General features: G+C 39.7%; 1 protein-coding gene across 2 annotated transcripts; it reads left to right on the forward strand.

Moving 5' to 3' along the window:
- The first annotated feature begins 1,723 nt into the window (after positions 1-1,723).
- cdc14aa (cell division cycle 14Aa) lies at positions 1,724-16,063 on the forward strand. 2 transcript variants are annotated; one of them, XM_053490841.1, is made up of 15 exons: positions 1,724-1,825; positions 2,426-2,516; positions 3,031-3,106; positions 5,273-5,365; positions 5,482-5,561; positions 5,652-5,718; positions 7,552-7,614; positions 7,831-7,918; positions 10,153-10,383; positions 10,556-10,694; positions 10,785-10,938; positions 11,033-11,127; positions 13,438-13,560; positions 13,641-13,932; positions 14,408-16,063. In XM_053490841.1, exons 1-15 carry the CDS (start codon positions 1,780-1,782, stop codon positions 14,435-14,437), a joined length of 1,668 nt encoding a protein of 555 aa, XP_053346816.1. In that variant the 5' UTR covers positions 1,724-1,779; the 3' UTR covers positions 14,438-16,063. The 2 variants fall into 2 exon arrangements, with proteins under 2 accessions (XP_053346816.1, XP_053346897.1); XM_053490922.1 differs by having other exon boundaries at positions 13,441-13,560.
- The last annotated feature ends 406 nt before the right edge of the window (positions 16,064-16,469 follow it).

The following is a 16,469-nucleotide window of genomic DNA, read 5'->3' on the forward strand; positions in this document are numbered from 1 at the left end:
AAAGAACGTTGATCACATTAGCGAACTGACACGTGACCATGGTGTGTTCCTTGCCTAAGGTACTGTACGTCCCAAGCTCATGGTACTGTAGGTTTCTCATGTGGGGTATCATATGCTCCAGGATCAGGATATTGTTTGCTCTAACAATATGTTCCACTCTCAGGCTACTGTATGTTCAAAGATCAGAGTACTGCATGCTCATTGTTTAGGGTACCGCATGCTTCAGGTTGAGGGTCCCCATTTTTCAAGCTTACAATACGGTATGCCTCATGCTTAGGATACTGTATGCTTCAGGTTCAGGGTAGCATATGCCCCAATCTTAGGTTAACGTATGCTCCAGGTTGAAGAGACCATATGCCCAAATCTCATGGTACAGTATTTTCCTGGTTGAGGGTAACATATGCCCCAGTCTCTGTAATATAGGCTCCACATTCAGGGTACTGTATTCTTCAGGTTCAAGGTATTGTATGATCCAGGTTCAGAGTACCGTATGCCCCAGTCTCAGTAATATACTGTATTATGCTGCAGGTTCAGGGTACCTTATGCTCCAGGCTCAGTGTGCGGTATACTTAAGGTTTAGGGTACCCGATGCTCCAAGATCAGTGTATTGTATGATTAATGGTTTATGGGAATATTCATACCCCAATCTCAGGGTACTGTATGCGTCAGGTTCAGGGTACATTATTTTCCAAGCTCAGTGTATTGTATGCTACAAGTTCAGAGTACCGCATGATCCAAGTTCAGGGGCAATAGTTTTCAGGTTTAGGCTACAGTGTATTGTATGCTTCAGGTTCAAGGTACTACCTGTATATGCCGCAATGTCAGGGTACTATATGTTGTAAGTTCAGTGTACCGTATGCTCCTAATTCAGTGCTACGTTTTGAGTGCTGTATGCTCTGAGTTCAGAGTACTCTACACTTTTTATACTCTTTACAGCTTCATTATTCTGTATGTACCACAGTCAGGGTACCGTATTCTCTACTGTCAGGACACTCTACATCTTAAGCTCAGCACAACTGGATGTTTCCAAAAAAAACCCGGTCATGCCTCAATGTGACGGCTAAATGTGACGTGTCCAGGCTGTGGGAAATCACTGAACTCCTCTGATGGTCCACACACACATCTTACCTCAGTGGTGTGCAGAATATGGCATTAATTTTTGCTTAAATGTAATAAAAATACATTTGTACATTTATTTATTTTTTTATTTAAAAACATATTTAAGTCATAAATGTGACGTGAACACATTTAGCTGTGTGAAAGGACCTGAAGAAGCTTTAGCTTAAACCTTTAGCCTCCATCTTCCACCTCATTAATCTGGAAGGTCCTCTTCCCGCCTACGTTTTGACGTCGCGCGCTGCACCTCAAGCGCTGATTGGTCAGAAAACCGTAAAAGGCAAGCGCTCACATGCTCCCATGGCAACACTTCTTCGCGAGCCTCAAGGGCCAAGAGGAATGCGGTTGCTAAGCGACGGCGTTTCTGCGTACAAACGTAATAAGTAGTTTTGAACGAGAATAGTGCGGTGACTGAGGGGCTTTGCGCCCTGCCTAGTGCTGAAGTGTGTGAGTATTAATACGGCTTCAGCGACGGGCTTTAAACTTCAGGGAGGAAGAAACAACTCTGATTAAGACTCCCATTTCGTTCTGGAATTTATAACACTTTTTGAAGGTAAAATGTGAAACTTTTTGGTCCTCGACATGAGGAATTTGGAAATCAAAGTGTTGTACTGAGATAATATTTAACTTCTACACATTCCAGTATCTCAGATATTAAATACAATGGCGCGTGAAAGCGTCGTGTTCGGAGCTGCGGAGTTGATTAAAGGTATTTTGTCTATATGATATTTAAACACACACACACAGTATTTAAGATTTGTTAAAGCACTAAAAAATGCATTATGAACTAAGGGTCCAGGCAGTTAATGCTGTATTATTTTTATTTTTTTTGCTTTTTATTTGTTTTTGTTTGTGTACTTGTTTTTTGCTTGTTTGCTTTTTTAAATTGTGTTTTTGTATGCTTGTTTCTGTTCTTTATTTGCTTGCTTGTTTTTTTGGTGCTTGTATTGTAATTGTTATTTGTTTTTGTGCTTTTTTGAATTTTTGATTGCTTTTTTTTGCTTTGTTTGTTTTGTACATTCGCCTGTTTTTGTTTATTTGCTTGCTTTTGTAAATTTGTTTTTTGCTTTTGTTTGTATGCTTTTTTGGTTTGATGTTTGTTTTTGGTTACATGCTATTTTGTTTTTGTTTGTGTCCTCGATTTTGTTTATTACTTTGCTTGCTTATTTGTTTCTGTTTTTTACTTGTTTTTTTGTTTTGTTTTGTAAATATGTCTGTCTTTGTTGTTTGTTTGCTTGCTGGGTATTTTTGTTGTCTGTTTGCCTGATTGTTTTTTCTTTTTTTTTTCTTTTTTTTTGTTCGTCTGCAGATCGCTTATACTTCGCAACTCTCAGAGGAAAACCGAAAAGTACAGCGACCACACACTACTTTTGCACGGATGATGAGTTTGTCTACGAAAAGTGAGTAACTGGCTCACACCGTTGTGTAAAATTAACACTCGCAGGATGTTGCGCTCCATTATATGGGTGTGTATCTATGGGTGTGTTTCCCAGGTACATGAGAAAAAGAAAGTGTTGTATTCCTCTTATAGCAGAGCATCTTCTCAATGGCATGACGTTCTGTTTCTCTGTTTTCTTCATTGAATGTATACAAGTCCCTGTTATTAATTTTTTTATAGTAGCTATACCAGCATTGCGTTTTCAAAAAAATTTGTTAGATTTAAAAAAAAGGAGTATGTCATGTTGCCAAGAAACCACATCTGAAGACCTTCCTTTTTTCCATCTTACATCTCCTTACAAGACGCTATAGTAAGATGTTACTTTGGAAATGCTAACCTGTTTGAACAAGTGTGTTAATATTCCATCTTTTTTACAAAATGAATTAACCCCTCCTAACTAGCCAGAATCTACAGTTCAGTAGCACGGAGGTACAAATATACACTGCATTATGTGACAGATTTTTTCAATGTTTCAGCTTCTACGCAGACTTTGGCCCTCTCAATCTGGCCATGTTGTATCGATACTGCTGTAAACTGAACAAGAAGCTCAAGGTAAGCTTTTCCTGAACCTTTAGTTACTCAACTTCTTCACCTCTTGTAACGTGAACAAAACTGTGTTCCCTGCAGTTACATTTAAATATGCAGGATGTGACACGGCGGGACCTCGCTAATCTCATCTGTCATGATTACGCGGCCTGATGTCACTGTACGTTTTCTTTTAGACATCATGTCAGAATTGGCAAGGACTATTTAAGAAAATACTTTATATACAAACTAATTAGCAAAATATAACTAGCTAGCTAATGTAACAATATGATTTAAAAAACATAGTATTGTAATTTAACATGTGAATTCACAAAGCCTAACCAGCTAGCAAATTTATCAAGCTAATTTACAAAGTGTAAGTTGATAATATAACTACTTTACAAACCATTACTAGCTAGCTAATTAAAAATTTAGAAGCTAATTGAAATAGTTTACGAAACCTAGCTGCCCAACACATTTCATAAGAAAAAAAAAATACAAAAATAGGTAGCAAATTAAACAAGCCCTATTACAAAATGTAAATAGTTACCCACATTACAAATCTAATTTACAAACCTTAAGCTCCCTAGCAATTTTATAAATGTACAAAACATAACAAGCTAGCTAATTTACAAAAACTAGCTAGCAAATTAAAATGGCTAATTTACCAAATGTAGGAAAAAAATAATAAAATGAAACTAGGTAGCAAATTTAACATACCTATTGACAAAATGTAGCTAGGAATGCATTTTAATATTTGACAAAATGTATGTAGCTTGTGAATTTGACCAGCTAATTTACAAACCCTAATGCTAATATAAATAAAATCTATTTGAAATATGTAGCAAATTTGACAAGCTAATTTACAAAACCTAGCTGCTTAAAAAAATGTGAATATATATTAAGGAAGACAATGGGTAGCAAAAAACGTTACTAATTTCAACTACCTAGCTAATTTAACAAATTAATTTAAACTGTATAAAAACCTGATTTTACTTTTGTTGTATTGTTTACAGAAGAAATTACAGTACATTACATTTTTTTAGGTTTTGAACCTTTCCAAAATTATAATTATCATTGAGAATAACTGATAATTAAATTAAATTAAAAGGTAGGTAACAGAGTTTTTATTTTGTAAATTATACACCTTATAACGCATCCTCTTTGGCCTTATCTCTCAGCAATCAGCTGAAAGGATTACACCAGGACTGTCCAAGCACCTTAACATTTGGATCTGAAGCTTAAGAGTTAACATTAGTAATAGTGCTCATGTTAATGTGCATTTATTTAGACCTCTTGCAAGAGGGATGATGGGAAATGGCATGGGTACATCAGTTGAGGGCATATGAAAACAATATTGCCATGCATCCAGGATTGCTCTTGAACTATTCACTGCAGTGATCCTTATGTACTCCAAACACTTGACATTGTTTTTTAGTGCAGCATTTGAGAGCATTTTTGGCAGGCACTAAAGTGTGCTTCTGGAGCAGACAGAGGATAAACAGTGTACAAACTCAGTTTAGGTTATAGGGTTCGAGGTGAAGTTAAGAGTAAGAGTGGACAAAGCATAGATTCTTTATCCACCATCTAACATCTAACAAAGTCAGAACGGAAAGTCTACCTTTTTGTTTTTTTAACTTTCAACTTAAAAAGTGCACCATACCATATACGTCTACAATATTGGCCCTCCAAAGAAGATGAACTTCCTATGTCCTCTCAGGGAGTTTTTCCTTTTACTATCGCCACAAATCTACACCTGGATCGCACTCAAGCTGCCACCAATGTCTCTTCGTAAATATGTTCTAAACAAAGGTTTACAAACCTCTAACACTGTTTTATGATTTGAGGTGTAGGTGTAAAAACTGTTGTTTCATTTCAGTAAAACCCTGTTGACACACCGACATGTCAACAGCCTTCATTTCCAGCCGTGCCAAGTTACAAGAACACAAACAATAGAGCGTAAAAAGGCATTACAATCGCACACAACAGGGTACGTGGTGAAATATTTAAACAGCCCGGCGTAATACGAGAATCGTGTTCCGAGCTGGTAGTCATTAGCTAAGCATCATCTTTTCATAGTATTTATTTCACGATATTAACTGTTTCCATAAACTTGAACACAGTATGATCTTGTGCTGTTATGCCAAAATAATCATCTTGATCTTGTTTTGAATATTCTGTGTGTCCCTCCAGTCATTCACTCTTTCCAGGAAGCGCATCATTCATTACACCAGCTACGACCAGCACAAGAGAGCCAACGCCGCCTTTCTGATTGGCGCCTACGCTGTGGGTGTCGCACAAATAGGGAAAAAAAAATCAGTTCCATCTGAATAGAAAAAAAAATTTTAAATAGTATTTTTTTTTAACCTTGCATGACTATGTCGTCTTATCCTCCACACCAGGTAATATATCTAAAGAGAACTCCAGAGGAAGTTTACCGAGCCCTGGTGTCTGGGACTAACGTGTCTTACCTGCCCTTTAGGTAAGACTTTGGCCTAGTTGGAGATAATTTTTTTTTATTTCCTGGGTTTCTCGAACGCACTAATACGTGATTGTTTTGGTGTTCCGTTAGAGACGCTGCCTTTGGGAACTGCCCCTACAACCTCACCATCTTGGACTGTTTACATGGAATCCGTAAGGTTAGTGTGCAACCGATGCTGTTTTATTTACTCTCATGTATTTGCTCATTGCGTGCTTCTAGAAGCTCCACAGCTTAAACACTTATCATAATCCTTTAGTCCAATTATATGGCATTCGAACACCGTCACAGGAAGTGAACATGACACGACTCAGGGCAGACGGGTTACGTAACGCACAAACAAGGACACTGATTGAGGGATCTTTTCCTTAATGACTTGTCAATGTTGGAAAATCCATTTAAGTCCTAACCAATCATCTTCAACATCTCCGCAGCATTAGTAACCCTCATTTAGCAGTCTTAATTCAATATACAGTAGTTCCATAAGACTGGAAAGAATTAATGAAATCATATTAATTTTATTGATGTAGCGCTTTTAACATTGGTCGTTGTCGCAAAGCAGCTTTGCAGAATTAAAATATACAGTAATTAGGGAAATAAAATTGAAAATTGTGAGGAAATATGTGTAAATTAAAATGATCAGATCACAAGCCGAATGCGACGATAGAAATAGGAAGCAATCTTGAGAGGAACCAGACTCAACAGGGAACCAACCAACCGTGGGTGATAACGGACAGCAGGAATCGATCTGCTGTCATACAGGCTGGAGGTTCAGCCTATGCTTAAAAAATATCAAGGAGTTAGTCGATGGGAATCAGATTTGTAGCATTTATTAAAAAGATATTTACATGAAGTGTAGAAAATGTTCAGAAAAGAAGTGCTCATGAGAATTTTATTCCCTTTTAGGTCATGAACATAAGCATTTCACTATATATCAGACTGTGTATGGTTGTGTACGTATCTGAATTTAAATTTTAGAGGAAAAAGGGGATATAGTGTAAAACGTTGGCATCCACTGTGTTGCATTACCGCCACCTTCTGGTCTTGATCTCCCACCTTCTGGTCTTGATTTTCCTTTCAGTTTAAATCCTCTTTTCTAGTCTCATGATCCTTAAGAATCCAATCAAATACTTTCTTCCTTGTCCTCTTCCTCCATTTTCTAAACCTTTCCAAGTTCCAATTGCTCCATCAAACTTTGTAGAAAGGGTGTCTAGCAAAGAAAGTTATTTTGCTCACAGTCTCACCGACACGCCACCTCACACGCTTTACAGGATTCTATCTGCTCTGCTGGTCTCTGGACACCATTTAAAGCCACAGTAAATAATGCTTGGCTAGTGGATAGTGGCTAACTGCTAATGGCTAACCTAGTTTTCTTTGGCATTTAATCATGTTTTAACTTTTATATCTCTAAATAGTGAGGGTGTCATTGTGAGCTAACACTCATGTATATCTTTCTCTTTAATTGAGAAGCTTAAAAATGGGCGGGAAATACTTGAACATGGACGTTTCCTGTCTCTGTTCTAATTGGCTAGGAAATGCATTTCAGGGAAGGGGCATTCGGGGCATAGTGAAACTTTGAATTGCGAGTAACTTGGTCTGAGTGTTTCGCAAGATAAGCAAAACTTTTAAAGAAGTTTTAATTTGATAAAAGAGTGAGGCCTTGAAATACAAGTACTGTATTACGCATGCGCTTTGAATGCCGAGCATTGCGTGACCACAACTGAGTCAATGGTTCTTCTCTTGCTCGCACTGTGGGATTGTGGGAAATCATCTCCCATGCTTGGTCTCAGTGTGCGTGTGTCACTCGTACAGTATAATCAACATAAGTGTGTGCGTGTACTGTTTACTATAACGTCGTGATCACATGCACATTAACACACACATTTTGGAGATCTGTATGACTTACGTCAAACTGTTAAAAAAAGGAGTTTCATATGTGACCATTCTTAAATATACATTTGTTAATTTTTTTTTTTACGTCTTCTCTCTCAAGGCACTGCAGCATGGGTTCTTTGACTTTGAGACATTTGACGTTGAGGAGTACGAACACTATGAGGTGAGAATCCTTTGTAAATGTGTATGAGGCACGAGAGATCACATACTGTATGTGCATGATACTTCAGTACCTCTGCTACAAATTCCTAAGAGTGGAATTAAGCATGCATTGAGGAGAGCATTAACTGTCCCTGCGGGGGTAGACAGAGAGAGAGAGATGTTATGCTTATTTGGTAGATGTGTTTTGTTACACAAGGCTTGTTCTTCTTTTATCTAGCGTGTAGAAAATGGTGACTTTAACTGGATTGTGCCGGGGAAGCTGCTGGCCTTCAGTGGGCCTCATCCTAAGAGCAAACTCGAGAACGGTGAGTGAGAGCGCCAGGGTGTGTGTGTTTAAACCGGTTGAACTGCTTGATATGTCTGATTTAAATGTAAAGGTGTTTGTAGCGTTATTCAAAGATCCGACGATTCAAGGATTTATTAATACCAGAGGGAAATTATTTATACACTGTATAAACTTATCTTTATATACAAACCCAATTTCAAAATAGTTGGGACACTGTACAAACTGTGAATAAAAACAGAATGCAATGAAGTGGAAGTTTCAATTTTTAATATTCTATTCAGAATAGAATATAGATAACATATCAAATGTTGAAAGTGAGACATTTTGAAATGTCATGCCAAAAATTGCCTCATTTTGGATTTCATGAGAGCAACACATTCCAAAAAAGTTGGGACAGGTAGCAATAAGAGGCCGGAAAAGTTAAATGTATGTATAAGAATCAGTTGGAGGACCAATTTGCATCTTATTAGGTCAATTGGCAACATGATTGGGTATAAAAAGAGCCTTCCAGAGTTGCAGTGTCTCTCAGAAGTCAAGATGGGCAAAGGATCACCAATTCCCCCAATGTAAATACAGTGGAACCTCGGATTACGAGCATAATTCGTTCTGGAAGCGGGCTCGTATTCCAAAACACTCGTAAGCCAAAATTATTTTTCCCATAGAAAATAAATGAAACTTAAATTATTCGTTCTACAGCCCAAAAAAATAAATACATAAATGTAATTAATACGAAATATAAAGTAAAAATAAAACAAATTAACCTGTACTTTACCTTAAAAAATGTATAAATAAATCCCGTCAGATAAGTGTTTTCGTTTGTGCTTGCAGAGTGTCTGTGTGTAATGTGCACACACACAAACACTCACACATTAACGGATAGACCGTTTTTAAAACCGTTTAAAAATTAGCAAGGGACATTCCTAGTCACACTCATGTGAGCATTACTATTAGCATACTAACAGGATCACTGCTGTAGAGTAAAACAACAACAACAAAACAGTCAAAAATTATTAAAAATCGTTGCTCGTCTTGCGGAACACTCGTAAACCACGTTACTCGTAATCCGAGGTTTCACTGTATTAGAAAGGAGTTTCTCAGAGAAGAATTGCAAAAAGTTTAAAGTTATCACCATCATCTACAGTGTATAATATATTCCAAAGACTCAGAGAATCTGAAACAATCTCTGTGCGTAAGGGTCAAGGTCGGGAGACCATACTGGATCCACGTGATCTTCAGGCCCTTAGACGGCACTGCATCACATACAGGAATGCTACTGTAATGGAAATCACAACACGGGCTCAGGAATAGTTCCAGAACACATTGTCAGTGAACTGAATCCACCGAGCCATTCGCCGTAGCCTGCTAAAACTCAATAGGTCAAAGAAGAAGCCACATCTAAACATGATCCAGAAGCGCAGGCGTTTTCTCTGGGCCAAGGGTCATTTAAAATGGACTGTGGCAAAGTGGAAAACTGTTCTGTGGTCAGACGAATCAAAATTTGAAGTTCTTTTTGGGAAACTGGGACGCCATGTCATCTGAACTAAAGAGGACAAGGACAACCCAAGTTGTTATCAGTGCTCAGTTCAGAAGCCTGCATCTCTGATGGTATGGGGTTGCATGAGTGCATGTGGCATGGGCAACTTACACATCTGGAAAGGCACCATCAATGCTGAAAGGTATATCTAAGTTCTAGAACAACATCTCCCATCCAGACGTCGTCTCTTTCAGGGAAGACCTTGCATCTTCCAACATGACAATGCCAGACTATATACTGCATCAAATACAACATCATGACTGTGTAGGAGAAGGATCCGGGTACTGAAATAGACAGCCTGCAGTCCAGATCTTCCACCCATAGAAAACATTTGGCGCATCATAAAGAGGAAGATGCGACAAAGAGGACCTAAGACAGTTGAACTAGAAGCCTGTATTAGACAAGAATGGGACAACATTCCTATTCCTGAACTTGAGCAATTTGCCTCCTCAGTCCCCAGATGTTTGCAGACTGTCATACAAAGAAGAGGTGATTCCACGCAGGGGTAAACATGGCCTTGTCTCAACTTTTTTGAGATGTGTTGATGCCATGAAATTTAAAATCAACTTATTTTTCGCTTAGAATTATACAATTTCTCAGTTTAAACATTTGTTATGTCATTTATAAAAAATGTTTACATTTCAAACTGAGCGACAGCCTTGTTAAGTTCAGGAAAACGTATCTGTTAATATTAACACGGCGTTAATAATTCCCTGTAGGGTTCCTGCTCCACGCCCCAGAAGCGTACTTCCCTTACTTCCGGCAGCACGACGTCAGCGATGTGGTTCGGCTTAACAACAAGATATACGAGGGATCGCGGTTTACAGACGCAGGCTTCGCGCATCATGACCTATTCTTTGTGGACGGCGGGACACCGAGCGACATCATCATCCGGCGCTTCCTGCACATCTGCGAGACGTCCGAGGGTGCCGTCGCCGTGCACTGCAAAGGTGGGACGGAGTGATAGAAGAAGATCTGTTACTCTTTATTAATAGATACACGGCAGTAGAATCTTAATGTTTTTTTATTTGGCAGGAATTTTAAAATTTTCTGTTATACTTATGCGGACAAGTGGTTACGCTTAACACTGTTGTGTGTGTGTGTGTGTGTGTGTGTGTGTAGCTGGTCTCGGCAGGACAGGCACCCTGATTGGCTGCTACCTCATGAAGCATTACCGCTTCACGGCTGCAGAGGCCATTGCCTGGATTCGGATCTGCAGGCCCGGCTCGGTCATCGGCCCCCAGCAGAACTTTCTGGAAGAGTGAGTGGGCCGATCTAACAGTTACATGCAAAATCATCTCAGTAAGAACCGAACGGACAGAAATAGACTCAGTAGTCTGTCTCCATACAGAAAACAGCAGAGCATGTGGACGGACGGGGATCTGTACCGCTCCAAGCAGCCGAGGCCGTGGCAGCACTGCGAGAGAGACCTGGCTCGGCTCATCTCCAGTCTGGACGACGTGTCGCTCAGCAGCACCAGCCTGAACGCCCTAAGCTCTGACGAGGTGATGCATTCTGGGGGAGGGACAATCAGCGTCTTAAAAGCTTCAGTCTTTTCAAAGCATGTTTCCTTTCTTCTTTGTTTGCTTGTTGTTCCAGAATGACCTCATAGACAGTAGCATGGTCTTAACTCAGGGAGACAGACTGCGAGCGTTAAAGTGTCAGCGTCCTCTCAGGTCTCCGTCCACGCTCGGGTAAGACACAAACTCCAGAGTTATTTGCAACCTTGCTAAAAACATGGTGGAATAACATTTATTTATTTATTTTGAAAAAGAAGCTTGGCTTAATCCAAAACAAAAAAAAGTTATTAAAGACGCACAAGTGTATCGTATTTATTGGCACCCCTGCACTTTAGTTCTTTTCTTTTGCCAGACAAGAAATGATAAGAGATTGAAGAAGACATTTAAAGGAAGGAATCTGATGCACTTCTCAATCTTTACACTTTACTCTTGCAAGTCGGATTCTAGCAACTGTTATGTCCTTCATTACCCAGCCTGTGCCCTTATCACCGTATCGTATTCGTAGTACAGTGCCATGAAGAAGTATTTGCCCCTTCCTTTTTTCTGCATATTTGTCACACTTAAATGATACAGATCGTCAAACAAATGTTAGTATTACACGAAGATAACACTAGTAAATATAAAATGTAGTTTTTAAATGATAATTTTTCTTTAAATTAAAGGAAAATAAGTTGCCTGGCCCTGTGTGAAAAAGTAATTGCACCCTTGCTAAATCATGAATGAACTGTGATTGGTCACATTTTTTTTCAAGTTCATTTTCAATTTTCACACACAAGCGCATCAAGAAATCACTTAAACACAATCTGTGTGACAGAATTAATCATGCTAAAAGATCTTACATCATGCCGCAATGTAAAAAAAACTCAAGAACAGATGAGAAAGAAGGTAATAGACATGCATCATTGCATTTGGAAAGGGTTACCAAGACTTTGGGACTTTGGCACCATTATTAACAAATGGAGAAAAAATAACTTGTATTTGCTCAGGTTATCATTGTGTAATATTAACATTTGTTTGATGATCTCTATCATTTAAGTGTGACCAATATGCTAACAAAAAAAAAAAATTCACAGCACTGTACACTGCGTTCCAAATTATTATGCCAATTGGATTTAAGTGTCAGAAACATTAAATGTTTAGTTTTTAAATTAAGCTCATGGATGGTATTGTGTCTCGGATCTAACATAGGACCCCACTATGTTAGATCACTGAAATGAATCGCAGACATGTGTGATAATTAGTTTGCCAGATGAGCCCAATTAAAGGAAAAGTACTGAAGAAGGTTTTTCCACATTATTAAGCAGGCCGCAGGTTTCAAGCAATATGGGAAAGAAAAAGGGTCTCTCTGCTGCCGAAAAGCGTCAAATATTGCAATGCCGTGGACAAGGTATAAAAAGTGTGATCATCGTACTGTGAAGACATTTGTGGCTGATTCAGAGCACAGACGGGTTCGTGCAGATAGAGGCAGAATAAGGATGGTTTCTGCAAGACAAATTTATCGGATTAAGAGAGCAGCTGCTGAAATGCCATTACAAAGCATCAAACAGGTATTTGAAGCTGCTGGTGCATCTGGAGTCCCGCGAACCTCAAGGTGTAAGATCCTTTAAAGGCTTGCAGTTGTGCATAAACCTACTATTCGGCCACCCCTAATCAATGCTCACAAGCAGAAATGGTTGCAGTGAGCTCTGGCATACATGAAGACTAATTTTTAAACAGTCTTGTTTACTGATGAGTGTCGTGCAACCCTGGATGGTCCAGATGGATGGATGGATGGTTGGTGGCTGGCCACCATGTCCCAACAAGGCTGCAACATCAACAAGGAGGTGCCGTAGTCATGTTTTGGGCGGGAATCATGGGGAGAGAGCTGGTAGGCTGCTTTAGGGTCCCTGAATGTGTGAAAATGACCTCTGCAAAGTATATTGACTGACCACTTTCTTCCATGGTACAAAAAGAAGAGCCGTGCCTTCCGTAACAAAATCATCTTCATGCACGACAATGCACCATCTCATGCTGCAAAGAATACCTCTGTGTCATTGGCTGCTATGGGAATAAAAGATAAGAAACTCATGGTGTGGCCACCATCCTCCCCTGACCTTAACCCCATTTAAAACCTTTGGGGCATCCTCAAGCAAAAGATCTATGAGGGTGGGAGGTGGTTCGCATCAAAACAGCAGCTCTGGGAGGCTATTCTGACATCCTGCAAGAAATTCAAGCAGAAACTGTCCAAAAACTTACAAGTTCAATGAATGCAAGAATTGTGAAGGTAATATCAAAAAAGGGGTCCTATGTTAAGATGTAACATGCCCTGTTAGGATGTTTTTGATTGAAATAGCTTTTGATTTTAGTAAATATGACCTCCTAAAGCTGCAAATTTAACAAAATCCCATTTTAAAATCTTTACAACCGATAAAATGTTTTAACTCTGTTGTGCATAATAACTTGAAATATGGTGTAGATGTCTTGTACTGAATATTTTTTTTTCAGTAGGTTACGTCTGATACCTGGCACCATTTCTCCCTCGAAGTCTTCCAAAGCTCCTCTTTTCTCCAGCAGCCCTGTGACGAGGCGACAGGCTCGGAGCCCATCATCTGCTGGAAATATGAAAAGGTTGGTTCACACAAACCTATCAGAATTGGCCCGTGTTTATAACAAACATGCACACCATAACTACATGATCCCTCTCGCAGCTTTAAACCCGGCTTGGCCCGCTCCCTCGGCAACCTGTACAGCCTGGATGACTTCCCCGACGACGACGCAGCGCATTCCTACCCCTCCCCCTCTCCGGCACCGTTCTCTCCATCTTCACTCCGTCCCTCAGGCCCTCCTCCGCCCCATTTCGGCTTCGGATACCCTGTCCCAGGTTTCCAACAGGAAGATAACAACAACCTCAGGCCCATCATGAGAGGAAACTTCAGACCAAACCCCAGAGGTCCTGCCCCGGGAACGCTCGCAGGCCGCCATCTCAGCCGCTCTATTCCTGTGAGTGGATACGAAATGCCACTTTCCTCCAAACCTCGTTCGCCTTCTCATCTTTTCAGCTCTGTCCTCACTTATACTTCAGTTTTTTTTTTTTACCCAATGCTGTAATGTAACTGATTACATTACAAAAATTACAGTCTTTAAAAAGTAATCAGTTGCTTTAAAAAGTAACGTCACCCAACACTGATTAATTATAATTTATTTAATTAATTATACCCCTCTCACTTATACGAGAGGCGACAATTGACATTAGAAAAGATGTTACACACAGAGGACAGTAATGACTCTTAGCTGCAGCAAAACATTTAAACGGTGCTAACATTTTAATGTCTGATCCCAGAGAAATGCATGGATAATGCATTAGTGTGAAGTAGTGTGTGTAAAGGGAGTTTTCACTACTGCGTTCTGTCATTCTGCACAATTAAAAGTCCCTCCTTGACTTTTTCTCTGATATGTCTTGCTCTGTCTTTCACAGTCCCTTCGTTCCGAATACATGAAATACTAAACCCTGCGGTGACGCGCTGCCTCGTGGACTGGAGGAAAACATCTCTTGGAGAAGCTACTAAATGTCTCATGGAGCATCTGCAGCATGCTACGGCAAACAAATAAAACATCGATCCACTGATTATTGTTTTAAAACCTTGTCATGTTGTTTGTATTTCTGTATATTTTCATATGTGGTAGGGGTAGCTTAGTGGTTAAGACATTGGAAAAGTGATCGGAAGGTTCCAGGTTCAAACCCCCCCCACCAACAAGTTGCCACTGAAGGGCCCTTGAGCAGAAATGTAAGTCGCTCTGGATAAGGACGTCTGCCAAATGCTTAAATGCAATGCAAATATATAATACACAAACGCACACACATCAAACAAGTATGGCTTAGTTATTTAACATATTGCAAATTTTTGCGACTTTAGATCTTGTCAGGAGAACTAAATCTGCCCGGTCATTGGCTGCTGTTGCTCATGTACTAGTAATGTCTTTTGTCAGTTGCTTTTATATAAAAGGAAAAATCATGTCATTATTAATTCATTATTTCTACCAACATGTCCATTAGAGTTTAAGTGTAAACCATTTACACAACCTGCTCCATTTACAGTTAGACAAACTTGCAATTTGGGAAGCTGGATGTCATCGGTCAAAAAGGTGGTGATTAATGTTCAGGAAGTCTTCAAGTTTTGTGGTTTCTCTTCAGTTCACATATCCCAGTTAGGAAGTAGGGGTCAGAGCACAGGGTCAGCCTGGATATAGCGCCCCCTGCAGCAAATAGGGTTAATGTCCTTGTTTAAGGAGCTTAACATATGCAGCTTGGCAGTTGCTGGGGTTCAAACCCCCAAATGTTCGATCCGCTATCCAAAGCCATAACCGTTTGAGACACCACTGCCCCTGAAGGCAAACCGATGTGGTATGAAAGTGTTCAGGATCTGCTGGTGCTGCTTTAAGTAGGCGAAGTATATGAAGTGGTACAAACAGTAATAACACATTAATAATCGTAATCACACCTGGATGATGTGAGAAAAATATAATATTAGAAAAATGTTGGTTCTTGCCACAGGACTAATTATGATGCTAAAAAAACTACAATGAGTTGTACGATATCAGGGTGTGTGTGTGTATGCAGGTCTGCATGATAACTGACACTTTTTTTTGTTATAAAAAGCATTTTGATTTGTACAACACATTTTTTGCACAGATATTTAACGATTATACTGAAAGTGACTGGAATTAAACGTGGACAGGAGAAACGACCTAAGCATGTCGTCATCATAAGAGCATCCAAACAGTGTGTAAGAACAGTGTTACTATGGCAACAGTGACCGGAGTGCTATTAAAGTGTGCCATTCTGATACCCCCCCCCGATCGATGCAAAGACGTCACAGGAAGAGACATTTAGGATTGTTCGCACCTGAGGGGCAAACCTTCAAAAGTTTTGGCGCCCTTCGGATAGGCCGGATATTTGCCAAGGGTGCATTTACTTTTGGATCTGACTGTAAAACTTTGTTTTGCGTTTATGTCTGATGATTGTACTGGGCATTGTGTCCTATACACACAGTGCACATGCTCACTTGTATCCCTTTATAAAAGCTTTCTCAAAGAATCTTGAGCTGTAAATTGTGCAAAAGAAGTTGAAATATAAAACATCAGACATTAAATTGTATTTTGCGCTTTGTAGGGTGTGTGTTTATTAAAGCAAAAGGATGGCATGTTGTTGCAGTTGGGTTTATTTTTTGCCAAATAATTGCAGGTGGGTAACAAGGTCTGGGTACTTTTGACTCTGTTACAGATCCCCCGATTCATTTTAACACATTCTGGAGGAATTCAACACTGCGTGAGCTTTTCTGTAAATACATTTTTATTGCATTTAATTTGACAGCAGCTGCTGGTTGGCCTAGTCGTCTTGCACCTCCCGGTTCCCGGGTTCGAGTCCTGCCTTGGGTCTGTGTGCATGTTCTCCTCCTGCCTGCTGGGCTTCACCCACCTGCAATCGCCTGTAGTGTGTGTGTGTGTGTGTGTGTGTGTGCCCTGCAATGGTCTAGTGT

Source organism: Clarias gariepinus, chromosome 1 (assembly GCF_024256425.1).
Source record: "Clarias gariepinus isolate MV-2021 ecotype Netherlands chromosome 1, CGAR_prim_01v2, whole genome shotgun sequence".
NCBI lineage: Eukaryota > Metazoa > Chordata > Actinopteri > Siluriformes > Clariidae > Clarias > Clarias gariepinus.

Bases quoted from the DNA above. Each gene is read 5' to 3' on its own strand.
- cdc14aa (XM_053490841.1), top strand. From the start codon at position 1,780: ATGGCGCGTGAAAGCGTCGTGTTCGGAGCTGCGGAGTTGATTAAAG. The intron at 3,107-5,272 runs GTAAGCTTTTCC...GTGTCCCTCCAG, and splicing joins AACTGAACAAGAAGCTCAAG to TCATTCACTCTTTCCAGGAA. The intron at 7,615-7,830 runs GTGAGAATCCTT...TCTTTTATCTAG, and splicing joins AGGAGTACGAACACTATGAG to CGTGTAGAAAATGGTGACTT.